This window comes from Xiphophorus maculatus, chromosome 11 (assembly GCF_002775205.1).
Source record: "Xiphophorus maculatus strain JP 163 A chromosome 11, X_maculatus-5.0-male, whole genome shotgun sequence".
NCBI classification, from domain to species: Eukaryota; Metazoa; Chordata; class Actinopteri; order Cyprinodontiformes; family Poeciliidae; genus Xiphophorus; species Xiphophorus maculatus.
In genome coordinates this window covers 4,630,682-4,656,943 of record NC_036453.1, presented here as the reverse complement: position 1 = coordinate 4,656,943, position 26,262 = coordinate 4,630,682, and the positions used below count along the sequence as shown (strand labels likewise).

General features: G+C 37.8%; 1 protein-coding gene across 3 annotated transcripts in view; it reads left to right on the top strand.

The window, feature by feature from the left end:
- The window catches only part of LOC102224847 (phosphatidylinositol-binding clathrin assembly protein-like), a 31,795-nt gene extending 7,868 nt beyond the window's left edge, over positions 1 to 23,927 (top strand). Inside the window, exons 2-19 of one of the 3 annotated variants that reach the window (XM_005805974.2) lie at positions 3,155 to 3,297; positions 6,886 to 6,961; positions 7,336 to 7,438; positions 7,525 to 7,618; positions 7,770 to 7,881; positions 8,731 to 8,837; positions 10,201 to 10,242; positions 12,902 to 12,987; positions 14,719 to 14,821; positions 15,286 to 15,419; positions 15,529 to 15,626; positions 16,499 to 16,612; positions 16,695 to 16,725; positions 17,450 to 17,591; positions 19,976 to 19,999; positions 20,289 to 20,345; positions 20,452 to 20,571; positions 21,504 to 23,927. In XM_005805974.2, coding sequence (XP_005806031.1) covers positions 3,155 to 3,297; positions 6,886 to 6,961; positions 7,336 to 7,438; positions 7,525 to 7,618; positions 7,770 to 7,881; positions 8,731 to 8,837; positions 10,201 to 10,242; positions 12,902 to 12,987; positions 14,719 to 14,821; positions 15,286 to 15,419; positions 15,529 to 15,626; positions 16,499 to 16,612; positions 16,695 to 16,725; positions 17,450 to 17,591; positions 19,976 to 19,999; positions 20,289 to 20,345; positions 20,452 to 20,571; positions 21,504 to 21,518 — 1,601 coding nt within the window. In that variant the 3' untranslated portion in view covers positions 21,519 to 23,927. The remainder of the gene's footprint in view (positions 1 to 3,154; positions 3,298 to 6,885; positions 6,962 to 7,335; positions 7,439 to 7,524; positions 7,619 to 7,769; positions 7,882 to 8,730; positions 8,838 to 10,200; positions 10,243 to 12,901; positions 12,988 to 14,718; positions 14,822 to 15,285; positions 15,420 to 15,528; positions 15,627 to 16,498; positions 16,613 to 16,694; positions 16,726 to 17,449; positions 17,592 to 19,975; positions 20,000 to 20,288; positions 20,346 to 20,451; positions 20,572 to 21,503) is intronic. The other 2 variants (XM_005805975.3, XM_023342394.1) reach the window with 2 other exon arrangements.
- Positions 23,928 to 26,262: the final 2,335 nt, after the last annotated feature.

The window sequence follows — 26,262 nt, the reverse complement described above, 5'->3', positions numbered from 1 at the left end:
AAGCCATGTACGCAGCACAGTGAGTGTCATACAATGACTGACTTCATTTTTCTTGCAGCAGTCAAACACAAATGTGTCAGCAAAACAAAATTAATGTTTTTTTATTATTTATTATTGAGTGTGTGCTTCGTGTGGAGGGTTTCACACCAATAACTGGGGTAAACAGCTAAACAGGCTTCTCCTGAGGTGGGTTATCATTTGTGTGTTCCCTCAAGGAATGTTTTGCATCCTGGGATTAAGAAGATACTAAGACAGCTGTCAGTGTCAAACAGCCCCGATAACCTCAGTTTGCTTGTGAAACAGTTTGACATTTTCTCAATAACTCAGCAAAATCTCTCCTCTTGGGACTGTTGTTTCCTCCAGGCAACTAATTAATTACCTCCATGTTTTTGATGTGGTATTTTTTACATGTATGTGTAACTTGACAAATTCTAAATGGCTTAGGTTACTTTTCCCATTGTGTCTAACGGCTTCTGCTAATGATTCCTGTCCATCTGCTCCTCAGTTGGTTTCATTTACTCAGTTTTAAAGTCCGTTTATCATCATTTACTGTAGAAATGCACGGAAATATAAGCTGCTAAGTCAATGAAATCCACAGTCTTTTTATTGCTGTATATTAGAAAATCAGAACAACATGACTTAGCTGACTTATAGGCATGAAGCTTACTCTGTGTATGTAAGATCACAAAATGCTCCTGTGCCATTTTATAAGGAGTCGGTAAATCTCTGGGCTTTAACAGATGCCACGCATTCTTCGTTTGCTAGAATCCATAAGGAATCTGGGCCACAGTTCCTGCAGCCTGACCCAGTTTTATGTTGACTAGTAAAATTTAAATGTTCTGTACAGCGCCTTGCAAAGGTATTTGCACCAGTTGAAGTTTTTTATATGTTTGTAATGCTACCTTGCAGGATTTTATTGAAATTTCACGACAAACCAACTCAAAGCAGTCTGTAAGTGTGAGATGAGAAGAAAGGGGAGCGTGGTTTTTAACATTTTATTTACAAATAAAAAACTGAATGAGGCCTGAATTGTATTCAGCCTGCCTGAGTTAATAGTCTATATAACCATCATATTTACAGATGGAAGTCTTTTTGAGTATGTCTCCACCAGTTTTACACATCTAGAGACTGAACTCTGCCCACTCTTTGCAAAACAGTTTGAATTCAGTTTTACTGCATGGGGAGCGATGTGCAGTGTTAGTTTTCTGCTACACAAAGAATTTTGCATCAAGGCCGAAAATTGCAGTTTTGGTCTCATCTGACCAGAACACTTTCTTTCCCTCTAATGGAAACCTGTAAATGGGACTTCTGATTGCTTTCTTTCGGTTGTGGCTTTCTTTTTGCTACCATTATTTAAAGGCCAGATTTGACCAATCGTTATCCTGCCCAAAATTTCTCCTATTTGAAATGTGGATTTGTGCCTCTCCTCCAGAGTTACCAGGGGGCTCCTGGCTGATTCTCCGACTGTTTCCAGATGAACCATTTCTTTTTCACATCAACTCTGCTCTGTGAGACTTTCAATAATTGACACATTATTTTATAACCTAACCCTTCTCTGAACTTCTCCACTACTTTCTTCCTAGCCTTTCTGTTGTTGTCTTCAAGATGTTTGTTCACTAATGTTCTCCAACAATTGTTGGTCTACTATAAAATCTAAATAAAACACATCGACTTTCTTTGTTGTAATGTGACAAAACTTGAAGTAGTCTAAGTGGTGTGAATACTTTCCAAATTCACTCTTCAGCCAGTTATCTTCCTACATTTCCTGAAGTTTATTAAACCTTTCAATATAGGAAACCGGCACAACATGACACTCTTACCCCATTGATATGTGCTTCACATATCCTTAAAGTGAAAAATGTATACCCCAGACAGATGAATTTTATCTCAGCCAAACTAACAAGGACCCTCCAGAGAAAATTTCTCATTCATTACTCACTATCTGTTAAAACATGTGTCTGGCAATGGAACAAATGAGATCTTGTGGCTTGCTCTATAAACATTTCAGTTGAATAGGTGGAAAGCTGTGCAGCTACATAATGGGGTTGTGAAAAATGTGTTTTTTGTTCTGATTCATTTGCCAACACAGTTACTCTTATTAAAACTCTTCTTTGTTATTAGATTTGTGTGCAGTTATTGAGTCGGCGAAAATGAATGCAGCAGTCGATGTGAATCTCAGTGGCTCTCCTTATTCCATTGATTCAGGGCTCCCCAAAGATATACATTTGTTTTTTTTTTATAGCTGCTGCTTTTACTCACATTCATTTAAAGCATTCTCCACATTTATTGGCACTTCTGATAATACACCATTCAAATTAATTCATATATTATTACTATAGGATAATCTTACCCTGAAAAAAAAATGTTTCACAAGGTTGGAGGATGCAGAGAAAAGGATCTTTGACCATTTTGGACAATATCTCGAGATCCTGCAGAATCCTTGTCCCCTTCTTATGCACTCTGTTCTCTAGTGTCCTTGTGCTTCAAAGATTTTATGAGGCCATGGACACAAACAATGTTCCGAGGAACTTTGAAGCAGAACTTAATGTTGCACTTTTTGAGCTTTTCTATGCTCATATCCTTTGTTTAACAGCAGAAACACCTCAGATGTTTGTTGCTGAAAAGCTCAATCTGAATCTTTGCCTGATCAAAGCTCACATCGCCCAGTAGAGTTAGTTAAACTTCTTGTGATCATGTTTGTGATGGCAGGACAGAGAAGGCATTTCTCAGACAAAGCATAACTGTCCATATATAGATTTGGTGACCCAAACCTCAACATGGTTTTGATTTATTTGAATGGTGTATTCTCTTGTTTTTTTTTTTCTCCTTTTGAAGAGTTGGCAAAAGAAATGGGTCTATATGCACTTTTACATATCTGAAGGAACAAGGTATGGAGTAATACTCAACATTATTTAGACACTGATCATTACAGATTAACTGAATTATGAACATAATTGAATTTACTTAACAAGAATTGGATGACATTCATTTTATGTTTTTATCAAAAGATTCTTTCCATTCAGTCAATAGACAATTAAAGATTGGGTTTTTAAATTTTACGTTAGAAAAATTAGCAATATTTTTGCCTCCATTTTTCTACATACTCAGACTGTTTCACGGTAGATTGTCTTGTTTTTATTTCTGTGTCCCTCAGACTTGATCCACTGCACCAATGAGCTGAACGTTAGCATCCCCCATCTGGCCGACACGCTGCTGGAGCGCACGACGAGCAACAGCTGGATTGTGGTTTTCAAAGCGCTCATCGCCACACACCATCTCATGATGTACGGCAGCGAGGTAAGCTAAACACATCGATCGAGAGAGCTCAGAACAGCAGCTTGTCTTCTTCTATTCTTTTGAAAGGATTAATTATAGAACAGGGTTCCCCCCTGTGCATAATAAGCCTGGAGGGCCACCAGGCTTTACTTGGCCCCCACCAGACTAACCGTAGTTTGTTCATTTTAAATAGGGTTGAAAATGAACCCTATTTCACAAGCTATTGTTTCCAAATTATGATACACCTCTCAATTTTTGTAACTTCTAAAATTATTTTAGCATAAAAACGTTGTGGGGCTTAACATGTTTTCTGTAGAAGTCATATTTTCTTTCAAATTCAGTCTCTCTCAGAAGTGTAAGCAAGTGTGCAAGGCTTATATAATGCATAGCATTAGACTTTGATAAATAGCTTCCAAACTTTATACCCCTTTAACGTTAAGCATATCCTGTTAAATTCCACTACTATGCAAACAAAAACATCAGAAGACAAAAAGAAAACAAGATGCAATAACCTGTTTCATTAAGTTGTGAAATTTTGTTGATGTAATTACGGCAGTTAGTAATGAACACATTCTTTTCATCAAGAAACATTGCATTAATGTATTGTGTGTGTTAGCTGAGGCTCTTGGATGAGATCGTATCTTATTGACTTTCCTTCAAAAAGCCTGACTTGCTGCTCTGCAGGTAGCTGCAGCATCGCTCCAGCTCTCTCGCCGTCTCTCAGAGGGACGTCTTCCTCGTGTCCGACGCGGACCGATGAAGCGTCCCGCTGACATTTCGGTGGCCGGTGTGATAAGTCGCCTCGCTTTGCTGCTCGTTCTACACGATGAACAAGAGGAAAACATCAAACCCGTTGAATGATGAGCAGCTGAGATCAGATGAGACAGAAAGCATGCGGCAGAGTGGTGACTCTCTAAAAGCATGCAAACAGCAAAGCTTTTAGTGACCTGACGGTTTGGACATTTTAAGGGCTGCTTAAGCTGTCTGAGTGTGGCTTCTTTGACTGGTTTTGCAGAAACAGAAATCACTGAAGATTACAGACTAAAAATCAGACAGCTATCCTTCTTTCTTACAGTGAAATTGCTTTGTATAAAAGAGATGGGATTTAGGAAAGTAAGATTAATTGTATTACTCCCAGGAGTGGAGGATGAATGGTGTGAGTGGCTAAAACTGCTGGTAAGTTAAAGGATCATCTGTAAGAATGAAAGAATGTTAAATGAACCAGTTTTGATAGTAAAATATTGCTGTTTGCCACAAAACCTCGGATGAAAAGAAAGCAGGAAAATCATGTCTTCAACCCATATTGAAAAACTCAAATAAAATAAACCAAAATCTATTTTTGGAGCTAATAAACATTTCTTGCCCATTGAATTTAATTTTAATATTAAAAACACACTATCAAGGTTGCTTGAACAGACATTAATAAGTTAATGAATTCATTTCAATTACTTTGGACAGTTTTAAGCAGTGCTCATGTTATGAGGTTTTGTTTCTGGACCCGTTTTTAAAAATGGCAAAAAGAAAAATTGTTACTCCTGGTCAAATTTGTGTGAAACTTCAAAGAATAAATTCCTCTTTTATTGCAAGTAGCAGCATTACGTTTTGGTGAAAATGTGACCTTCAGATTGAGAACATTTTTTAAAAATTCTAAAAAATTACAGACACTACTCCTCTTGTACATGCACAGACATGGCCATTGTAATCTGTAACTTACCTGCTGTAAAATTCTTTTTTTTGTCAGAAATTAAAACCAAACTTACTGACAAAGAAGATCTTAGGCATAGAAAACAAATGAAAAAAACTCACAGCTCTGAGCAAATAGTGCATTAGCTGATTCAATATTTTAAATCTCTACACCTTTGTGTGACGTGTAATTAGTTGCTATTATCTTAACTATGCAGTTCTTGTGTTGTAACACAGCAGCTGGCCTGATTACTGCAGGCTTGTTGTTTAATTTTGCAATCCCACAGGTTGTTTATTTTTTCAAACAGAAGATGTTAATTTTTTCAAACTCCTGGGTCACCCTGTATATTTCACCAAACATAAATGCAGAGTTAAAACAACAACACAACAACATACTCCACTGATACACATACAAAACAAATATAATAATACTAGATTATCTTTTCCTTTCCAGCTTTACCAGAGTTCATAGAGTCGTTATTTTTAAACCTCTAATTTCCTGTTTTTTAAACTAAACCCACACTGGATGATTTGCATGCCTTTTATGAATTATTTAAATGTTGCTGAGATAAAAAGAGGTTGCAAAGATAACCAGTGGAGGCAGCAAGACTTCATTGTCTCCATAATTTAAGATATTAGCATATTAGTCATGTGACACAGCAAGCCTGGGTAAGCGCATGTTAATACAGGGTAAATGGGCTTTTATCCAGGGTAAAAAGGCTTAGGAGGGTCATTTTTCCTGTGACACAGAATTACCTTTTGTGTGTACCAATGGACGTCAACTGATCTTCTTTAAGAGTCAAAATCAAGCAACGTGCAGCTCGCTGGTCAGAGAGCAACCTGCCATTTTCTAGACACGGGAGATTTTTTAATAATAAGTTTTACATATTAAAAAAAAGGAAAAAATACAAATTCAAAAAAGATGCCACTTCCACAGTGAACACAATTTTTAACACATTTGATGCTGTGTTTTATAAAAACTTCTTTTGGCTTCAAATAAGACAAGCTTGTTTAATAGTTGATAAGACACACCAGAATATCCAACCAGAGCATCATGTGCAGTTGGGAAAGAAATCTGGATACCTCATAAAATGTTTACCTTATTAATAAGATGTTTTATTAATAAGATGTTTGAGATGTTTGCAGAGTCTGCTCCAACTCCCAAAAGCATCTCAGGGTTTTCATTTATTTGTTTTTAACCAGTTCTTGGTGGTTTTACTGGAAAGTTTTGGTCATTGCTCTGTTCCAGGGTCCAGTTCCAGTTTAGCTTAAACATTTTTCAAAGATCTCCGCTGAATTCATGATGACTTTCATGATAGCGAGCCGACCGGGCCTTTCTGCAGACAGACATCCTAAAACATGACTCTTCTACCTGTGGGGTTCTTTTATTTCTCCAGTAATTTATTAGTTTTATTTATCTGTCCAAAGAATATAACTCCTGATCTCCTGGTCTTTATCTCTCTCTGAGTTGATTGGTCTGGAAACATGAGCTTTATGTAACCGTACAGTGCTTGCTGTAGGTTTCCTGGATACATTTTGGGGTTTTGGTAACTTCTTGTAGCCTCTTGCAGCCTGTTTTCATGGTAAACTTTCTCGTTTGGCCAGAACTGGGCATATTGGCAGTTCATGGCCAATTCTGGGGCTTGCAGATATCAAATATTCTCTCCATGTGTGACATTTTAATTGTGGGAATGCCCTGATTTATTCTTCACCAGAGTTTTTTATTTATTTATTTTTTTAAATATTACTAAAGTTTTTTGGGGGTTTTCTTTTACTTTTTTAAAATTGATTGCACAGAGATGCTTCTTTCATGACAACCATGTCTGCTCATGCGTCTCGGTGGACATACCTCTGTACTGCCAGGCAGCAGGACGACATAAATCACTAACTTTGTCCTCTTTGTTTTGTCTGTTTTTCCTCCATCAGAGATTGATGCAGTACCTTGCCTCCAGAAATACGCTCTTCAACCTCAACAACTTTCTAGATAAGGCTGCACTACAAGGTGATTTAATGCCATTTGACTGTTTGTAGACTCAGCAGTGCTGTATGTCTGACAAAACAGCTTTCTGTCGGACTCTCTCTGGCTCTGTTTCACCGTCAATACGTCAGTATTCAGAGACGATTTCAAAAGATTTGGGGCTGAAAAAGGAGCTCTTTGTTTGATACAGGAAGGTGCTGAATTTTGCTGAAAGCTGAAACAATGCTCAATGTGTGATTAGATAGTCAGAAGCTAAAAAAGAAAGTGAATAAGTCTAAAGCAGTAAAAAGCAAGAGCTGGTTTTACACGTGAAGTAGAAGCTGATGTAAAAATGAAAATAAGAAGGTATTATGGGACGTCAATAAGATGTAATCGGTCTCTAACTCTTTTCTCTCCAGGATACAACATGTCAACCTTCATCAGACGCTACAGCCGATACCTGAATGAAAAATCCATGTCTTATAGACTAGCCGCAGTGGACTTCACCAAGATGAAAAGAGGGTACGCCTCCTGCACAAACAAACTGAAGGCGCACGCAGCACATGTAGGCGTTCCTCTTTTGTTCACCATTTCTGTGTGTGTTTCAGGGCTGAGGGTGTGATGCGCACCATGAACACAGAGAAGCTGATCAAGACTTTGCCCATCATCCAGAACCAGCTGGACGCACTTCTAGATTTTCAGGTCTGTGAACAGTGGCTTGTGAAAATATCCCCGGCCCTTTGTCTTTTTCACATCTTGTCACAGTAAAATCATAAGCCTGAAATGTAATTTGCATTTGTATTCAACCTCTTTGAGTGTGAATACTTTAATTTTCCTTCCTCCTGTTCTACAGCCAAACTCCAACGAACTGACCAATGGCGTGATCAACACAGCTTTCATGCTGCTGTTCAAGGACTCCATACGGTTGTTTGCTGCTTACAATGAGGGAGTCATCAACATGTTGGGTAAGTCAACAACACATTGAAACACACAATTCATTTAGTTTGACTAGATTCTTCTTAGCCAGTTGCTTTATTTGCAACTTTCATCTAAAATTCAATTCAAACTCTATTAAGATTAAAAGATTAAAACATTGTGCTTGTAAACAATTCCCATTTCCTTTCCACTTTTCCCCCCCAAAATAGCTATTACTTATTTGTGACATTAAAAGTAGTTGTGTTTAAAACTGATACCAACCTTGTAATTTACACCCCCATCTTAGCTCATTTCTTTGATAAGAATTTATTTTCTATTTTCTAAATAACATTATTTTAAAGAAGGAGACTGTGACTTTTTCCTCTCATATTAAACCAAAGTTAACTAACAAATGAATCCTAAAACACCACCTTGTACATTCTCTGTTATGTTTCCTCTTCACATGGTTCTTTAAATGCTGTAAAGAAAAATCTGAAAAGTGTGTCCTATATTTGCATTCAGCTCGTTTGACTTTGACAGCACAAATCAAGGTCCTTCGAATCGCTACCATGATAATAATGTTTATCCTTGTTGTTTTAGATGAGCAAGAATTTCGATCTCCAGAAGTTTAAAAAAAAGAGGGTTTGATTGTAGCAGCAGGTGGTTCTACAATGTATTGACTCAGACCACAACACATCTTTTCAAATCTTCATTTGTGCAAAAAGTTAAAAACCATGAGCCATTTTCAATCCACTTCACAATTATATACCCCACTGTCTGCCACATAAACCCAATAAAATATGAAGTGTTGCTTGATAAAACATGAAAAGTTCTATACTGTGTCTATAACTGCAGCTTTCTTCTTTTTTCTTGTGTATTTTTTTTGGTCTGTCTGACAGAGAAATACTTTGACATGAAGAAGAATCAGTGCAAAGAAGCATTGGAGATCTACAAAAACTTCCTGAACAGGATGACAAAACTGTCCGAGTTTCTCAAAGTGGCTGAGGTATCGTTTGTTCATCCTGCTCTGTGCTAACCTGGAGACGATGGGAACATCGGTTTGGAGCAAACCTCAGCAGCCCCTTTCATCTGGATTTATATAAATCCACCAAATGTGTTTTTTTTTGTTTTGCTTTTTGACATATTCTCCCATGACAAAAAATAAATAAATCAAATTATCCACAAAACACAGCATAAAACTGTTGAGATTTGCTCCAGACTTCTGTCACCCCCAAGAGTCTGATCTGCGGTCAATATTTACCCAAACGGACCGCAGTTCAGCATCTCAGGGGCTTCTCTCTTACTCAATTCTCAAATCTCTTTCTGCATCTAGATATTCTTCTGTTTCTCACAGTCTCCCTTGCCCTGAACTGGGGATTGGGTGTCACCAAGACAGACATTAATGGTTGAGTCTTAGTCTCTCAGAGGGCCACTCATGTACAGCTTTCCAACTGAGGGACCCCTTGTGTGCTGCCTGCTCACATGCCTGCACTGCATGCCCAAGCAAGCTCTTTTCTATCACTATCTCTGTCCCTTATTCCTCCTCCTAGTAAAAACAAAAAAAAGAAATATCTTTTGTATTTGATGGCTGTTATCCAGTGAGCAGCTTGTGCCAGACTTCACAGTGAATATAAATAGTTTTATCCTCTGCAGACTGCGTAGCACTTCGCCATGCGTCATCTTCAAAGGCTTCCTCACTGCTTGATTTCGTTCCCATTTGGAAGAAGGTTTGGGGTGCAGCCGCTTGATCCAAAGAAAAAAAGAGAGAAAGAAAGAAAGAAAGAATATATATAAAAAAGCAAACTAACGTTGACTTTAAGGACCCATTCATTTTATCTGTCTAACAAAATGTGTTTGTCTGTTTTGTGTGTCATCCGTGTCCCTCCCCCTTTCCTTCTGTTCAAAGTCAACATTAGTTGAGTGTCTTCCTTTTTGGATGTTTTGACCTGTTGTCCTCCCTCTCTCTCCGCCCCGCCTGTTCAGTCAGTCGATGTGCTCCGCATTCATTTCCAACCAGTCTCCAGATTTTAGTGTGTGTGCGTGCTCATGTACTCTGTATATGTACAGTTTATGTATATATAGGTGTTTGTATGTGTGTGCACGTGCCCTCCTCCCCTCCTCCTGTGTTGTCTTTTGTTTGTTTTCTTTTCCAGCCACTGCATGAAGTAATGAATGCTTGAGTTTGATTCTTCTTTCTCCCTCCTCCTCCTCCTCTTCCTCCTTCACGTGCCTCTTCCCTTTTCTTTTTCCAACTCTATGGTCTGTTGGGTTTTGTTTTTGGTTTATTTCTTGTTTCAGTACGACATTTGGTTTATTTTCATTTTGCCTCCCTCCTCCCTCCCCTCCCCCTTCCCTTTTTTGTGACACAGCGAGTTGGGATAGATCAGGGCGACAGCCCCGATCTCACACAGGTCAGTCTACATCTCATCTCAATCAGTCAATCAACCAGCCAGTCAACTAGTTTATAAATCCGTCCAGTGAGTCTCATAATGCTTCATTCTTTAAGCTCCCGTTCCCTACTCACCCTACAGACCTCCCCACACTGCAGCTGCCCCGTCTTCTTCCTCTCTTCTTCACTCTCCTTGAATCCTTTGCTTTGCCTCTCTTTCAGTTTGAGTCTAGAATAGAGAGGAGACAATAAACATAAACCCGCAGTAGCTTTGAAGCAATATTTTATTTCTGCAATTGTTACTTGAGGGATTTCATGTTTTTTTTCTTATCTGAATCATTTCAGAACAAATTTTTCTCAGAGGTAAGATTTTTGTAAAAGAATTTAAAAATTTGAGCAGCGGTGTACTGACATTTTTTAGCGTTATGTGAAGATTTAGCTTAGATGGTTATGACAGGATCATACAATGCCTTGCAGAAGCATTAATACTTTAACTTTTTTACATCTTGTCACGTTATAACAACAAACTTTCGTCCATTTTATCTTGATTCTATGTGACAGACCAACACAAAGCACATAATTGTGAAGTGACAGGAAAAGGAAACATCTGAAAACTGTGCCATACTTTTCTATGTAGCCCCTCTTCCACTGATACAAAAAAGACATCTAGTGCAGTTGCAGTTTTAACTAAGAAAATCGGATATTTTGCGAAAGCCTCAGAGGTTTGTTAGATAACTTTGGGTAAGAATCAGAATCAGGTCAGACAGAAGGTTGTGGAGAAGTTGAATGCAGATAGTTTCTTTAGAAGTCAATATTCCGAGCTCTAAGCATCTTACAGCAATGAAAGAAGCTGTGCAGGTTTCCACAACCCATGTGGAGGGAATGTGTGCACATCGACCTGAACAAACAAGCTTAACCATAAAACATAAAACATGCATTTCTTCAGCAGGAACATGGATGTTGTTCAGGGTTTCTGGTAAAATTGATGGAGTTCTATACAGAAAAATCCTGTTTGAGGTTCAAAAAGACTTGAGATTAGAGCAGGATAGCAAAACATAGAGACAGAGCTACAGTGTAATTAATTCTGTTCATTTTTGGTCCAGTCAACAGATTAACATTCAGACAAGAATGTGTAGAAAGACTTTAAATTTGATGCTCATAGACATACTCTTTGAAAAGTTACATTTTCCAGATTTTTATTTGTAGAAAACCCATTGCAAACTATGAATCCTGAGTTTGTCTGTCACATAAAATACCGAACAAAAGAGCTTGGAGTTTGTGGTTTCAACAACCCAAAACATGAAAAGTTCAAGCAGCAGGAATGCTTTGCAAGACATTGTAGAGTTTGTCCATTTTTTTTCATTACTCTTTTCAATGTAAAATTCAAGGCCTCTCTATTTATTAAAGTCTTATTATGCAAACAGGGTAACTGAACTGTAAACATGAGCTTTGTCCCAATAAGAGCACAGCTCAGAACATTTTGTTCACAAAAATATTTCTGTCCCTTTTCCTTAGCTGTGGGGAGAGCAGCGAATGGTTTTTAATTAATTAGGTTTCTGCAAATATGACTTGGATAGGTGTACATAATGCCATCATAAGTACTGCATAACATCCTGAAGGACTTCAACGCAGCTTCTTCTTTTCAGTCGACACATATTTGGTTGTTTACATTTTGACAAAATCAAGTAAAAAAAAAACTGAAAAGGGTTTATTTAAAAAAAAATTGTAGTGCTTATGAAGACCTTATATGCCCTTATTCAACAACATAGTGGACCGTGCCTTTTACTGAGCTGTAGTTATGTCTGTTTTGTTTTTGAACTTTTAGCATATTCTAGATTTCTCTGACAAAGGATATGCAGAAATGGCATTTTACTCTCTTTCCCCCTTTGAAATAAGTATATGAGAAGACTTTTCTTTGCCTGTTGTGTCTGCGCTGTGTTTCTGTGATGCTGAAATGTAAAGCTCTGCGTGAGAACTATGGTATCACATGTGGTCCAAATAAACTCATTCATCATTTTATTTGCTTTCCAGTTAAGACTGCTGGCCAGCTGCTCAATGTGCATACCTGGTTTTTCATCAGATCTTTACATTTGATGGAGTTAACTTTCTTGGTTTCCAGAAACTAGCTTTCTTCTGATTATTTGACTAATTGACTCAAGTCTCCAAAACAAATAAATCATGCATTGACAGGGCTTTGACCCTAGAAGTGGAGTCCATGAGTTAACTCTTTTGGGTGGTGATTTTCCGCGCGGGTGTAAGTGTGTGTGTGCTTTTGAGGGCGTATGTGGACTGCTGGCCTCTGCATGGGCTCATTAGATGGTTCAGAGACGAGTTCGTTGAGTTTCTTCTCTGAAGCCGTTCAGCGACGACGCTCTGCTCTGTCCCGATTTTGTCAGTCCTGCTGCAGACTTGCTTGCATGATCCAGCAGCTAATGTGTGCATGCCGGTCAACCAAACCTGATGAAACCAAATGCAAAAGCAGAACAAACATGCTGTCGTAGAATAGTACATGACTCTGAGGTCAGTGTTTAATTTCGCTGCTGCTTTTTATGTGTATGAGAGATACAATTGAGGAGACGGGGTGGTGAAAGAGAGCTTTTTACCCAACTTTGTCTTCCTGGCTGTGATTCTAATGTTTTCTCCTTAACTGCATATATCCCTCCCTCCCCCGTCCTTCTCAGGCTCCCAGCTCCCTCCTGGAGGCTTTGGAGCAGCATCTTGCTTCCCTGGAGGGCAGGAAGCTCAAAGACCTGTCTACTGCCAGCAGGTATGATTAAATGGGGAATAAAACAACACAGCAAATTCTGCAGAGTTGTTAATTTAACTCTTACAGAGTTATTTCAACTATAGTTATAACTCTTTCAAGTGTTAAAATTACTCATTTTCTTGGTGAAATAACTCTGAAAAGAGTTAAATTAACACCAATTCTGATAAGGACCAAATAGACTCGGCATAGTGTTGATTTAACTCTGCAGAATTTGCTGTGAAGTCAGGACTCCTACACCAGCTACTTTGTCTTACTTTAAATCTATCTTTGATGCTACTACTGCTCTGCTAAACCTACTACCATCACTATTTCCTTGTACTGTTGGTCTGCAACTAGAAATGCTGCAATCAACAGGATTTCAAACAAGTACAGTGACTGTACTTGTTTCAATCACTGGCAGATTTAGATTTAAAATGATTGTGATTTTGTGATGAAATTAGACAAAGACACAACAACATCAAACGAGTATCAATTTAAGACTCACAAAAAAAAACAACAATCGAACATTAATTCATTTGTTTTGTGCTGTAGCATTTCAACAGGTTATCTTTGGTGACAAACTCAATATCTTTTCAGTTAGAAGACCTCCTTACCATTGCCATAATATTTAGCTCCCGCTACAAATATCTAATCAGATTCTATTCATAGACTACAAAATGCTAATATTACTGCCAGTCATAAGGATATATTGGTGTGACTAAAATACTTCTTAAATCTGTCAAGAAGCTGAATATTTTTTATCTTAACTGTTTTGAGCACAAAACAGTCTAATAAGAACCAACAGAAATTGAACACAGTTAGCTTAAATTAAACTTTAAAGCATCCACAATTCAGTTTTCAATTCAGGAGAAGAAAGCAAAGTATGAATATATTACTCATTTTTCAATTAACCAGATTTACAGTTATTGTTTTATATTTTATGAGTGAATTAATGTAGGGAAATGAGAATATTAGCTCTTTGTTTCATTTCTTTTCTGTACAGATCTAGTGATTATTATGTTGTAATATTTATGTATTTTGAAATATTTTCATCTCATTACATTTTATTATGTTTGTGCTCCACTACTTCAATGTATGATTTAGTCATGTTTGGGAAAAATGCATTTTAAATAAAGTCTAATGCAATCCATTAAATTGGCATTGATCTGGACCAACGAGACATCATCACTGCTGTTGTTCATTTAGCCAGCAGGAAATATGTTGATTATTTACATCTCAAACATGTATCATCAGACTTAATTCTCTCTGCAAAACACAAAGTGTTGAGCCACAAGCCTCAGCGGCTCTTCCACCTAATCTTACTGAACCCAATCCATACTGGATGAAAAGCTCTGAACTGCACACCCTGTGGAAAAAATTGTCTGTATTAGTGATTGATAATGGCTGATACCACTAATGTCTGATGGCAATCTATTACACTCATCAATGGTTTTTGAGCCATTTCAGATAATCAGCAGCTGATGCAGTGAAATAACTGCTGATGCCGCTTTTCACAGTGGTATTGCAAATTTATTGGCCTCATCAACTGGCTGACTCATTCATCTGTCCTTTAATTGCATTTATTGTTAACATAATTGCACTTGGCTGCAAAATTTTGTGGTCTTTAGCAGATCGCAGGAAAGTTACAAAATTAGTTTTATGTGAGTCTTGGTAAAAGATCAAGGCAACGTGAAGAGATGAAGCATGGCTTCTTTTTAAATAAGGAGGGTAAATAATGTATCTCACTACCAGATCCAGCACCTTGTCCAGCACAGTGTCGTCTCTCTCCAGCGCCGGTATTTCTCTCAGCCGCATGGATGACAAGACAGAGGACAACCGGCTGCAGCAGCACAAGGTGAGACCTTGACAGTCCACCTTAAATGCACATTTTGATGACACCTTTCTGCAGCTAAAGTGAGTGAAAACGATGCATAATTACAGCACAAAGAGATTGTGTGCAAAAAACAAAGATATAGATTTTATTGGTGTTTTAGGAAAAAATCCTCCTAAAATGTGAGTGTACTGTGAAGAAATCCATACGTCAAGTCTCTTTGTGCTCCACAGTGTTGTTAGAGTTGAATAGGCTTGTGCATTAATTCTGCAGTGCAATGAAATAAACTGCCTGTCTGGCCGCCAGCCCATGACATAAAGAAGTGCACAGTGAATAGAAAGAAAGGGAGAGTGTAAATAAGGCACATTCATTCTTCAAATGAAACAATGAGGTCATATTTTTTCCCCCCCAAGTGATAAATGTTAATATTTTAACAAGCAGGACACAAATAAAAAAACATGCATACTTTTCTGTTGCTTTAAATGCAGGACGACGGTCACAAAGTGATCGACATTCAGACGCCCACCGTTTCACCCAGCACCCACTCGGTGGGCAGTGCCAACAGCAGCGGCGGGGCCACGGATCTCTTCTCAAACTCTCCCAGTGTACCCATCAATAACCAGTGAGTCCAACTTCATCTTATTCTCTTACCATAATTCAGACTGCCCAGTCTCCATTGTAAATTACATTAAAAGCCTGAGATGTAAATCTCCCCTTTTCTTTGTTTTTAGTGTGCCAAACCTGACCAGTGAGCTGTTCACCCTGCAGCCCAGCTTCACCCCCATCCAGACCACACACACTGTGCCCAACAACAACAATGCCTGGGGAGGTAGGACCGCACAAACAGCCAAACACTTACAAACATTTAGCAGAGAATGCTGTTAAAGGCAGAGTAAAGTACATTAAACCTATAAATATTGAAAATAAGAAACATTTTCTGTTATTCTACATAGTGGATCAACTATTTTAAAACACACTTTTGGACAACTGAAAATCCTTTTAGCCTTGCCTCTCTTCAAATCAGATTTGAGTGCCATTTATGGATGATGACGTGACTTCTGGATCTGCAATGTGCAATGAATCACTGTTACATGTTTGTTTGCATGTCTCAGAGCAAGAATTTGATATGTTGCCAGAATTTTAGTGTTCCAAACTACAGTTTTTGTCACAAGCGCTCATTTCTCACTTATATGGTGAATTTCAGTCAGATGGGACCCATCAAAGTACTTTTAAATCCCTCCATTAGATGCCCGTTCGTTAGGTCTCCACGCTGCTGCTCCCAGACATTTCTATCCTTCTCCTCACTTGATGAATCATATAACAATGTTTACATTTTTAACCAAAATTCAAGCTAGATGCCTTGTTTTTCTTACTTTTCTTTTAGGCAGACATTGTTATGTCTCATTTGTTATTGTTCTGCAAACCTTTGGTTGTGTTCTCACCTGCTCTGCTCTTGTTTTTGAACTTTCAGATTATTTCAAAACATATTTCTTGATTTTGGTTTTGATAGTTTACATGTAGCTATTATGAGCTACAGGCCTGCGCACAAATGAACAGGCAACATTGTAAAAATGTGCTTTTTAGTTTCCCATTTGCTTAAAGGTAAACAATAACCAGATATGCAGGGAACCTAACTGACTAGCCTCATGTCTTGTACTGTTTTGCTCTCTTCTCTCCTTTTTTTCATTTTTTGGATGTCAGGAGATCTGCTAAAGCCGTCCCCACCAACTCAGATTCACAGTCCTGGAGTTCCATTGCACTCTGGTAAAATGTTTCCCAATGATTTGGACGCTTCATTAGCAAACTTAGTTGGAAGTAAGTGAAATCAGTCATTGCTGCCATGTTTTCTTCTCTAGTTACTCCACTTCAGAGATGTAATTTGTGTTTCTTCCCTTAGACCTACAGTTTGGGGGCACACCGGCTAAAAAGTGAGTGAGCTAATCCGTAACCAAAAGGTTTTCAGTGCATTTCAATAAGTTACAGAATCACTATATAAATGTTTATTTCTGTAACTAACTTTTCAAAGAAAAATGCAAATGTGATTAATTTGCGGAGTATCATATTTCAAGTTTATTTCTTTTACTTTTGATTAGTATTGCTTGATAATCATTGCTTAATCATTAAAAACAATAGTGAAAACCTAATATTTAGTTATTCAGAAAAGTTAGAATTTTACAGAAAAAAATATTTTTTTAATAAGACAATTTTGGCCTACAGATTTTTGAGTCCATGCAGTGCACCGTATAGGTACCAGCACTTATTTTCTCCTTTTGTATGAATTACTGCATCAGTGCGGTGTAACATGGAGAGGATCAGCCTGTGGCTCAGCTGAAATGTTAAGACCAGTTTTTTGAATAAAGCTCTTCAGCTCTTCTGCATCATTGGCTCATTGCTGCATTTTGGACACCAATGATGGATAATATAACATGTCTGCATTAGAAGTCTATTACTGGATGGGTTTGCATTAACTATAACCCATAATCATCAAAATCAACTTAAATAAGTATGTGAAACATATGACTCTCTACTTAATAAATCTATATGATATCTGAGTTTGACTTCTTTAATTGATTAACTTCTCATGGACATTGTGATGTTTTGAAATTAATTTTTTGCATGTAAATTGCTGTTCTGTGTGTGTTTCTGCATCAGGCCAGAGTTCCAGTGGAGCCAGCTGGTGGAGAAGAAACCCACAGGAGGGAGTGGCTGGCAGTCAAAGACGATGTGCACCAACACCAACTGGACTCACGCGACCCATCCCATGGCACCTGCACCCATGCCCGTCCCTCAGATGGTAACCAGAGCTTCGTTCACTTTCGGTCATTGTTCTCAAATTTCACTTTGCTGATTTTATCTAAAAATGCTCAGCAACACAGAACTGGTCAGGCAGTAATTATGTGTTGGTTTCGTTGGTAATATTCAGTTCCAACCCTAAATTTCTGCAAAATAAACAAGCATGAATTAGGGAGGGCGTATGAACATATCTAGGTTAGTATGTCTATACGTTCCAAGCTTGGAAAAGCTTGAAATGTCAATATAACAGAATTTATAGCAACAGCTGCAGCATAAGTTTGTTTTTTGTCCATTTGTAAAAACAGATATGAAATTGTAACACTCTTAAATGACCACACATTTCCTATGGTAAATATTTATTGAAAATTATAAGCAACTTTTTTTTTAAAGTTAGCAGTTCTAACTAAGTTTGATTGGACTGAGGGCAAAAATAGGTCTTTGGTTTGTAAAGGTTAGAGAGCCCTAATTCAGAGTCTCTAGTTTGGCATTATGATTGCTTTGCATGTTTCCAATGAGCTTCCACAAATTGTTAAACTTCTTTATCAAGAACTTTAAATTGCCCCTGGGTGTTTTGTTTTTTGCATTTCCACTTGCAAAAGAGAACTGTGCTCTTACTTAATCAGTGTTACTGCTTTGGACCGAAAATTAATAAAAAAACATTAGCTACAGCTAATATAACTCCGGTTTAATGCTGCAACATTAGTTATTGCTTCTACTTAATTAAACGTGGTTTTATCTTTAGAGACATCAGTACCGCTGCATTGGAAGAGGCAGCTCCAAAATACAGCAACAGTAAAACAGTAAAATCAGACCAATAAAGCATCAATCTGAAATTCTTAATCACAGAAGTTACAATCTAAAACATCAATAACTGAGACCCAGAGAAAAAAAAGTTTTTGAATTTCGTTTTTTTTTTACACTACATGACTCTTTGGAGTGAAAAAACATCACTACAATTGAAACATCCCTGAAACATGTTCTTATTTATTTTTTAGAGTATGTCCTTTGGAGAGGACATCAGGACTCTCTTGTGGCAAATATGAACACAGGATGTCCTCTCTAAGGACCAACAGGATTTAACACAGTGGCATGTATGGTTTCAGAGTTATGAACAAAAAAACCTATGTCCTCCACAGAGGACAAAAATGTATTGCTGGGTCTCAGGAGGATAAGAAGTAGAGACTGCCATAGTAATCAATTTTCAAAAAATAAAAACTAACTTTCAACAGTTACATGATGATTGATGTCTCTTTCACATCATCTTCGCTCACTATAACACTTGTAGAGCGACACACTCTACCAACTTCTGTGAAAAGGTGCAGATGGATTTTTAGATCAATTTCACCAACCCAGATTTACTCTTTCACTCACATTTACCAGAGAAGAAGAAACAAAAGAGATGTTAAAGTTACATTTTGAAACAGAGTTATAATTACCCCAAACCCAGAAAAAATGTGCAACATTAGCAGATGTTTAATAAATTAAATCAGACATGTTACAAAACTCAACTTTTTCTTTTACATTTAAATGATTCGAGATGTGGCTTATTTTTATTTGTGCCTCAGAACATAAATGCTTTAAAACAATCTGTCACAAAAGGTTTTTATCCCCAAAATATTACTTTGCAAAGAAGGTTTTACTCCACCTGCCTCCACAGACGTTGAAATCCTCCAACAGAAAAACAGCTGCTGTGGAGGAGTTAAACTGAGACTATGATGCTAGAAAATTTACTCAATCCAAAATGCTTTAGATAATCCATTCTATTTTTTTTTTCAAATACATGTAGAATTTGCCATAATAAAACTTTAATCTGAATGGGCAAAAAGGTTTCCACATGGCTAATATTTCTGCCTAAGTTTTGTTTTTTAAAAATTGTGACACAGGAAAATAAGTATTACAGACACACATTAAGTCTTAAAAATACATTTTATTTGACTGCATTACTAATATTTCATTTAATGATACACACTGAACAGTCCCAACCATCTGCATACTTGAGGAAGTTTTACTACTTTTTCTTAATATGATATAAATAGCAGAAATTACTTCTCGACAGAGCCTTGAACCATCAAGGACACCATCACTTATCCATCTTTTCCCTTTGTGCGTCAAGTTATTATCTCCCTGTCTTTTCCATTCAATCTGGTTTCATCTTCATAATTTTTGGACTGGATAGGCTCTTTACTCAAACTGCTCGTTTTGTAAGGAAATGGTTCAGAAAGTCTGAGGCAAGACTTGAATACAAAGTGGAAGTGATTTTATCATGAGTAATGGACAACGGTCTGGTTTCTGCACTTCTGGACATTTTAAGAAATGACACAAGTTTAGCTTTGAGCATAAGGGCCAGAATTCAACATTTTCTCTTTTCTCTCTAACTCTCAACAGAATGGGATGATCTATACAGGATATGTAAGTTTAATCAATACTTCAACGCAACATCAACCCCATCTTACTGTTGTTTTTCTTTATTGCTGATATTTATGATGATTTTCTTCTAGTGAAAACATGACATTTAAGATGAGAGTATTACAGACTAATGAAGCATGTTTTTAATAAAAAAAATGTCAATACCTGCTAAAGCCTATTTTCAAAAGCGGCTTTTAATCTGACTAAAGAGCTTCATCAGAAAGCATATTCTATTTTTTATATGAATGTAGTTATAAAACTAACAGTAACAGTTTTAATTCTTCCCCTGCAGGCTCCAGCACCAGTGGCTTTTCCTATGACGACACCCCAAGTGCCTGTGTATGGAATGGTAAAGTAGAACTGTGAACCTTGCAGAAATAACATATTCATATAAAAAAAAAAAAAAACACTAAAACACTTGTCAACCCACTTGTTCTCGCCTGTGCTTTAACCAGCTCCCTCCTCAGATGAGTCATCAGATGGGGGGCGTTCCCATGTTACCCCCACAGCCTGTCATGTACAACCAGCCTGTCCTGAGACCCACCAATCCCTTTGGACCCATCCCGGGTACACAGGTAATACAGACACAGAAACACCAATGCAATGATGTAAATGCAACATAATCCACCAACTACTGAGACACAAAGAGGCTGAGACTGCAGAGAAAAAAGTAATGTAGGGAGAAGACTTGTCTAGATAATGCTCTGCATATGTTTAGCTACTTTAGAGAAAGAAATATACGTTTGTAGGCAATTTAACATCATCCAAAGCATATCTAGAAATTTCCTCTGACACAAAAATTTAAACCCTGCCTCTCATTTAAAAAAGAACAATTTTCAAAACATATTTTAGTTTTACAAAGGGCATTGAGTTCAAGTATAATGTTGCAATAACAATGTTGTTTGCAGGTGTGGCATTTTCTGTCATGGTTTTACAAAGTTAAGGTTTCAAAGGTGCAGGAAATATGCTGCTATTACAGTTTGAGGCTACATTATGATATATATGTATCAAAATCATTTCAGTCTCATGAAATATACTGTCACAAATCTATCAAATACCAATCTAAATTATTATTTTTTCACTATCAGGAAGCATCTTAATGCATGTAAACACTAGGGGTTCACTAAATAACAATATGAGCAATTATTAAATCAATTTACATGTTAAATAAAAGCAATCAGATCATGAATATATTTTGATGTTGTATTCCTTGCTTGTATGACAAAAATTTTGATTTATTCAAACTCTTGAAAAACCAAGAACTGTGATACATCATTATAATGATGCAATAACAGGTGCAGTGCCTATGAGGACTAATGTCAAAATTGCAAAACTGCTACAATGTGTGAAGTAACATTTTTAAATGTTTAGAAATGCGTGTTATGTTACACGTTTTCCTGGCACTGCAGCAAGGAATGTGTTTATCGATATCAATAGTTGCCTGAAAGCATGATGAGGTGTTTTGTTGGACTGAATTACTCTCATTTCTCCTCTTTGCCTTCTGCAGATGCATTTCATGTAGAGATGATGTTGTAACCATAGCAGCAAAGCTGAAAGAGAAGAGGCAAGAGAAAGATGGAAAAGAAAGAGCTGATGGCAAACACAAATACAGAACCAAATCCAGTGCAGGAGGAAGAAAGAACGGCGAGGGGATTGGAGGACCGGAGCAGAGGATTAATAGAAGATGAAATGCTGATGTCAATTTATTGTCACTTCACCCTCTATTCTCCATGTGGCTACTGATTTGTCTGTCTTTAACCCAGTATAACCCTGGAGCATCGGAGCCTCCTCATCGGTTCAGCCCAGCTTATCTTTGTTTGGCCTCTTCTAATGGCAATCACAGCCTATGCTGACATAGCAGAGACTGACAGCTATACGGAGGTTCTTCACCTTCTCCTGAGCCACCCCTCCGGTTAATAACCAGTATGAAAACTTACCCACATCTCTCCCTATCCAACATCTGAGTCAAACTTGGAGGGCAAACATCTCTTTCTCTGATTCGATCATTTGCTGGCACTTTACTCAATGTGAACTTTTGCCAAGGGTGTGTTTCTGCGTAGATGATTCTAGCATCTTGTTAAGATTGGTTCCTGATTGCTTGTCACCATCATTTGAAGTCACAAGTGATTTGAATGCTTGTGGGTGTTAGCTTTTTTTCTGCATTTCAGTGAGCAGCATCTTTGATCATTTGTTCTTAAATGCGTAAAACAATGATTTCTTTGGGTATGCCTGTGTGGTTGTAAATGGATGTAGCTCTTTAGAGTTTGAACTTTGTGTGTGTGTGTGTAAATTATCTTTTGGTACCTGATGTCATGACTATGTTGCTGGGTGCCAATGTGTTACTGCACTGGAACTAACCGATGAAAGCACTGAGCCAGACCCAGCTATTGCATTTGGATGTAAACAAACCTCTCATACTAACTTTGCTTCTTGGGGACTTACTGTACACAATGTTTCCTTCTTTGTTTCCCCTTCTGCAACTGTGTGATATTGTGAAACCTCATTAACTGTCTTTTTTCACAACTTTAGTCTATTTAGGAGCTTTCTTCAACACTGTAATTTGTTTGTCCATGTTTTCTCTGTATAGAATATTTTTTTTTATTTTTCCTGCTTGTTTTTTAACCTTCTCTTGTATACCTGTACTGCTCTAATAGTGAAACATAGAAGGGGATTTTCAGTCTAACCAGTCAGAAATTGTTTAATTTTCTCTCTCTCCTAAATTAGTTACATTTTAAGTCTTGTTCACCTCAGAAAAACTGGATTTGGAGCAAGCACTTCTGTCTTTGTGCAACCTTTACTGAGAAGACTTGGGTTCATGAAGTCTTATCGTATACAAACAGGACAGCTTAAGGTTGTTGCGAAAAGTCCAGTGAACACCCAACCATCCGAAAGCGGCCGAGGGTGATGTCTTCTGATCACAACCCTGCTAACGCCTGCAGTGATGGCGCACAGATCAATCCAGACAGCTGAGACGAGGAGCCTTAATGAGGCATTAAATGCTAATGTGGATTTTCTGGCAGATCCAAGGTCAAGACAGACACAGTCTGATGATATATATATACATATATTTATAGCACAAACCTTCGAAGAAGGAACAATGCTCTGCTGCACAAAAACCTTAAAATCATTGCTGGGATGTACAGTGAAAAGGGGCAATAATCGATTGGGGGTGAAGTCGTTTTCTATTGATTCTGTCTGTTCTATGTACATGTACTTTGTGTGTTTGTGTGCACATGCCTTCGCATAGAGATTAACAGGGTCATGTTCCTCGGTTAGAGATGGAGGGTCTAGTGAGATGGTAGTGTGTACTAACTTAGAATTGAGTGTTCTTGTGACAGTGTCTGAGTCTGTACAACACATCAGCTGTAGGTGGATTGTTTGCCTGCTGAGTTCAGTCAAACTGAACTCTTCAGACGGCGGGTTATTTCTAACCAAATCTTCAGAGAAGACCAAAAGTACGTTAGTGTACTGTGATTAAAGGTTAAAAATCAACCGATACCAGGCTCCCTGCACCTAAGGCTCTACTACCAGCAGAGACTTGTGTTAGAAATCATCACCAAGCAGGCATATGTTGTGAGGTTTCACCTATTTGACGAGTTCAGCTGTTGTTACACTTCTCCATCATTCTTGTTCCAGTGGTTTGTCCTTCTTCAGCTGAAAGCTTTATTCAATGAGTTATTCAGCTCCACAACTCAACCCACCCTGGGATCTGACTGTTACCGTGTCCCCACTGTATATAGGTAATGCTGTTCATGTGTTTTTAGCCGTGCTCTCTCTGTGAACGTGATCAAAGCCCCCATTGGATGACTTACTGTATGTTGGACAATTTATTGCTGTATCAGTGTTTGAATGGTTGTATTTTTGAAGGTGTCATCATCCAGGGATGGGCTTGGGTCGATGTTTGTGCTCTTTGTGTCCATCTCAAGGTGGAAGAGGGTGGGTGGGAGGGGTCAGGGGTAAACTATCACAACTGGTCAATACCAAGAGTGTCTTCATTGAAAAAAAGAGGACAGGACGGGGTCTGTCCTCTTTGAAACAGGAACATTTTTTGCACCAAAGTCATCATCAAAGCGCAGCTTCTTATCCAAGGTCACTAAGGATGGATGATATCAGAACTCCAAGGATTTTTTTTTTGGTTTGGTTCTTTTATTTTCTAAAGACAAACGAAACTGTCTCTTTTGCATGATTATGTGTCGTCTTTTTATTGGCTTGTGTGCCCGGTAAAAGCATGACCATAGTGTGAACTCACTCTTACCGGTGTGTTTGGAAAATGAACTTCCTCATTGAGACTTCTTTTTTTTTAAACTTACCTCTTGACATTCATCATCAGCTGTTTTACGATGTAGGGTCTGTAACTGTTTGAAGGTTGCCTCGCATGGATCAATGCAACTTGCAAGTAACCCATCAAACTTCAAACCAAGTTACCACAACCGCATCTCTAAAACGCCATGGATGTCAATGCCGGTTACCACCTAACTAGCTAGACATTGCAGTCTTGTAAAAATTGCTCTTTATTAAAGCGTTGCTATTTTCAATACGTGTGTTTGAATGCTCGCTCCTTTTTCATGTCAAGCCAGCAGTATCTTGGGAGGTTTGTGGTTCAAAGTACTGTAACACGTGTTTGGTCTGGTTCACGTTGTGTGGTGTTTCAAAGTGTTTGGGTGTCGTCCTGTCTACCATTAAATACCAAAATCCCAGTCATCTTCCACAATGCAGTGGTTTCCAGAAATCCTTCACTGGAAGCTTTCAGTTTGCTTTTAACAATGAAGACAAAGCAAATCAGGAAAATTGCATTAACTAAGTTTGACATGGCTTTTGTTCAGTCAAGACATTTTTGTAGCTATAGGAAATAACATATCTCTTAAAAGATTGATGGCCAACTTTTGGACAATTCAGGGTTTTGTTTTTTTATTAATCAATTTATCTTGGAGTGCATCTTTACCCTACTTTACTCTTCAGATAGTTTCAAATTCAAGTCAGAACTTTGACTGGGCCACTCAAAATGATTAGTATTTTCAGTCAGAGGAGATGTGTTGTCAAAATTAAGATTACTTGAAAACCTGCAAGGGGTATAGGTAATCTTGGGGATAACTACAGATGAACAAAATCAAATGCTAATGAAAACCACACACCAGCCACTTTATTAGGTACAACGTACTAGTAGAATGTTGAACACCCTAGAAACATTCAGAACTATCAATTTAACACTTTTTGGCAAAAATGTGCCTCATTGTAGCTTCAGCTTTTCTGTTCTCAGCTGACAGAAGTGGTCTTCTGCTACTGTGACTCTTTACATTGAAGTTCAGAGATGATATTCTGTATGCCGGTGTTACAACAGGCAGCTATTTGAATTATTTTTGCCTTTCTAACACCTTAAACCGGTCAATCCCTTCATCTCAAGACATCGCAAAGTCTTTTTTGTGTCCAATCGCAACTCATGATGGATATTTTTGTTTTTAACCAAAGAAAGGGTTGTGCATGAAAATTCCAGGATCAGCACTTCCTGAAATACTCAGGAACCCAACCTGGCACCAACTATTATGCCAAACTCAAAGCCAATTTTTACCCCTTTTCTTCTTCAACAAATCACTTCAGATGTCTAGATGCATAAATATGCTGAGTTGCTGCCCTGCAATTAACTCGCTTGTTTTGAAAACATTTCATCGAACAAATGTACCTAATAAAGTGGCCATAGCATATATAAGATCCAGTGATGTTGGATAAACTTATCGTAAAGCCCCTCTACAAATTGTTTCAACTTCAAGTCAGGACTTTGGCTGGGCCTCTCAAAATAATTAATAGTTCCTGTCAAAGGAGCTCAACTAAAGGTGAGCATAATAAAATACCAAATCAATAAAAATACTTTCATTTTTTTTGAGCAATTACATTATTTTGCCTTGTAAAAAATTATAAAATGTAATTTTATCAATATGCAACAGATGACTACACAACCCTAGTTGATAGTATTTTTAAAAAGTCCCAAAGGAATATTTCCACTTGACAAAAACTGTACATCATTTGTATAAAAGGCAAATAACTTCAGATTTTCCTATTTGTCTGGCTGCTGGATGCCTGACTTGCTTTTATTGGAAACTGCTGCATTTTCATGTTGCCGAGTAGATGCCCCATTCTGTATCGGTTTTATATGTTAACTTACATGCATCTTATTACTCATCTTATTACCTCAGCATACCATTTGTTTATACTGCATTCAATACACTCATTCGGCCCCCTTGTGTCCATTAGCTGTTCATTGTTGTTGAGCG